General features: G+C 37.1%; 1 protein-coding gene across 1 annotated transcript; it reads right to left on the minus strand.

The window, feature by feature from the left end:
• Nucleotides 1–946: 946 nt before the first annotated feature.
• LOC131624302 (uncharacterized) lies at nt 947–1,691 on the minus strand. Its single transcript, XM_058895245.1, has 2 exons — nt 1,543–1,691; nt 947–1,448 (listed from the first exon to the last, which is right to left on the minus strand). Exons 1-2 carry the CDS (start codon nt 1,627–1,629, stop codon nt 1,128–1,130), a joined length of 408 nt encoding a protein of 135 aa, XP_058751228.1. The 5' UTR covers nt 1,630–1,691; the 3' UTR covers nt 947–1,127.
• Nucleotides 1,692–3,238: the final 1,547 nt, after the last annotated feature.

A 3,238-nucleotide genomic window follows, 5' to 3' on the forward strand; every position in this document is an offset into this window, starting at 1 on the left:
TATGTAAAATATAAAATCATGCAGATTTAGATTCAGATTAATTATTAACACTTTAAATGTACCTCTTTTAGTGATGCAACGGACTCCTCCTCCTGTAAAATCCCTTTACCCTTAACTGTGGGTTTTATAGGAGCAGTCTAAAATTAAAATGTAAAAAATAATTAATAAACGGTTTAGAATTGACATTCGAAAACTAAATGATTTATAATCGTTTTCAATATACCTCATCACTAATGGTAATGAGCTCCGAGGGCCATGCAACAAATGATCCTATTGCATCTCGCAGCAATGTCGTCTCTGAGACCATGTCAGGTACCGGTAGCATCGCATCATGATCTACTACAACATCCACCGATACTTTCAGGTGTCCATCCGGGAGCGGTCTATGGTGAAGTAAATCTCCCAAAGTGTTGTGCACTTTTCCCTTGCCAACTAGTCGATAACTCGGTTCCGATAAGTATAGTTGGCAAGATGAAATGCCCTAAACCAATAGTAAATATAAAGTCATTATCATTAATAAAATAGAACAATTTAAAAGGAAAAAAAATTATAATTACCTCGGGAAATTTCCTTTGATAGTTGATACTAGCCTTATCACTAGTTTCTTTCACCGATGAAGTGTTGCACTTTTCTCTCATATACGCCTCTTTATCTCTTTGCAATTCAGAGACTTGTGCTTGCAATTCCGCCAACTTTTGCAACACTTCTTCATTTGAAGGATTTCTTCTCCTAGGACTCTTGTAAAAAGAGGTTGGAGTCACACCATGACCCTTACCCCTCACCCGACCGGGATACTCAGGAGCATCTAGTGCTCTACTAAGTACGCTCCCCTCACCGATGGATGCCGATTGCGACAAGGTCTCCTGTAATTCATTTACATTAAAAAATCATTTATATATTAAAAAACATTTGATTTAATTAAAGACACAGTATTATACTTACACATTCAGTAAAAACTCTCTGAACTTCGGGATCGACAGCATGATCCTTGCCCACACGAGCTTCCCTCCACAACACATGTTCAGGAAGTGAGGTTTCCTCACTTTTAGTCTCCTCTAACTATGCATTGACACAAAAGATAAAATCGTCAAATAAAACACATTTAGACAATTAATTAAAACGCATTTCTATTTACTTACAATTTTATCCTCCAAGCGTGCATATCCCAAACGCCCTTTTTTGTATGGATATGCGGGTTTGGATGCTCTCGCACTATTCTTGGCACTCCTTTTCCGAAAATCTTCATCTCTTTGCTCTACAAACTTAGCCCAATCTTCTTCACCAATGAAGATCTCATACTTTTTTGGCCGTCCCGGTGCCTCTTCAAGAAAGTTTCCATCTTTATCCTTAAGATAAGTGTTTGTCAAAAAAGCTTTCCACCCTCTATATCTTTTGCCGGCCAAACCAAGTATGTAGCGTCTACGATCATCTGGTATCTCAAAAGTCCTCTGCAAAAAAACATACTCATAGTGTGTTAGTATAAGTAATTTAAACAATTTATCATCAAGATAATAACAACAATTAACCATATATGATATATACCTGAAGCTCGTCCCAAATCGCTTTTTTTTTCGCATCCAAGTCTTCGCTTTTCATATTCCATCTAGCTACGGAGACCGGAATATGCATACGAACAAGTGTACCAATATAACTTGTCAACTTTGCAGAATTAGGACCAATTGCTTGTTTATCAGAATTCCATTCCAATCGGTATACTAATCCTTGGTCTCTATGTCGAACGATTCCCTTCATGATAGTGATGCCTCATGCAACTTCTTTTGCTTCAGTATCAGGTGGAGCATTTGTATCCGTGGCATCTCTTTCTTGAGCATCTCTTTCTTGTGAGTTTTCAGGTGGAGCATCTCTATCCGGAGCCATTTAACCTGTATCAAACAAACTAAAGCACATTAGTACACTATTAATAAGCTAACAATCTATACAAGTAAAATGGAAGTCAAACCATGCATGTACAAGTAAATCGGAAACGAAATCGATACAAATCAAAATAAGCGTCAAAAAATAAAGTTGTCGGAATTGAACGAAATTTACATGGCTATGGTAAAACGTCCCCACGGACTCAAAAATAAAGTCGGTTTTCCGAAATTCAGACCCTAAGCCCGACTTTTGATTACGGGCAGAAGCAAAACCGATAAAAAAACAGTCCCGAAATGAACATATAAGTGCATGAGCAGCTCCGGAATCGTCAAAATAGTATAGTTACATGTAAAGAAGTCGACAAACGGATACATGGTTCAAAAGTTATGTACAAAACGAGAATATGCACCAAAATTGAATAAGTACTATACTATTGATTAAAACAATCGGTACAAATTGAATAAAACAAATTAGTCGGAATATGTATACTATTACCTTTATCACTAACGTCTCTTTCTTTTCTTTGTAGGATTGTGTTCTACGCGTCTCTTAACAACGCGGACGGTTGGATTGATCCAAATACCCTCATTATGATCATTTCTAGTACAAGATTCATTCTCATTATGATCGTTTCTTGTACAAGATTCAATGCCAACACCAATATCACCTTGATCTTCAATGTTTTCATCTACTATTTTGTTAGATAAAAGCACTATAGACCATTTCGTACTTGTCGGATCATTGACATAGAACACTTGTTTAGCTTGAGAGGCTAAAATGAAAGGCTAGCTCATCTTTGTACCCTACCCTATTGAGATCCACTTGCAAAAATCCTGACTTATCCATTCGTATGCCACTATTATTTTCAACCCACTTGCAACCAAATACAGGAATCTGAAACTTCGCGTAATCAAACACCAAAATGCGCTCGATAACCCCAAAATATGACAAATTTGCAAATTTCGGATTTAAGTCATTCGCACTTGATATGTGCATTACTTCAGCTACCAAGGTAACACCACTATTTTGCATAGTACTTTTATCATCCTGTTCTTTGGTATAAAATGTGTATCCATTAATTGCGTATGCGCTATAAGAAAGCACAATTACACTTGGACCATAGGCTAAACATCTCAACCTTTCTGTTACTGAAGCAGGATCTGAACGATACTTTGAATAAATATGATCCCTAAACCACGATATGAAACTTCGATTGTGCTCTCATACTATCCAGTTCTCATTTCTATTTGGATTTAAATCTCGGAGAACAACCTTGTGCATTTCAACATACGGCTCAACCTCAATCTCATTGTGCAGAACATACAAGTGCGCTTGATCCCGTTCGACCATTGATACTGTCACA

The sequence above is a fragment of the Vicia villosa genome, unplaced genomic scaffold (genome assembly GCF_029867415.1).
Source record: "Vicia villosa cultivar HV-30 ecotype Madison, WI unplaced genomic scaffold, Vvil1.0 ctg.000114F_1_1, whole genome shotgun sequence".
Classification (NCBI taxonomy): Eukaryota; Viridiplantae; Streptophyta; class Magnoliopsida; order Fabales; family Fabaceae; genus Vicia; species Vicia villosa.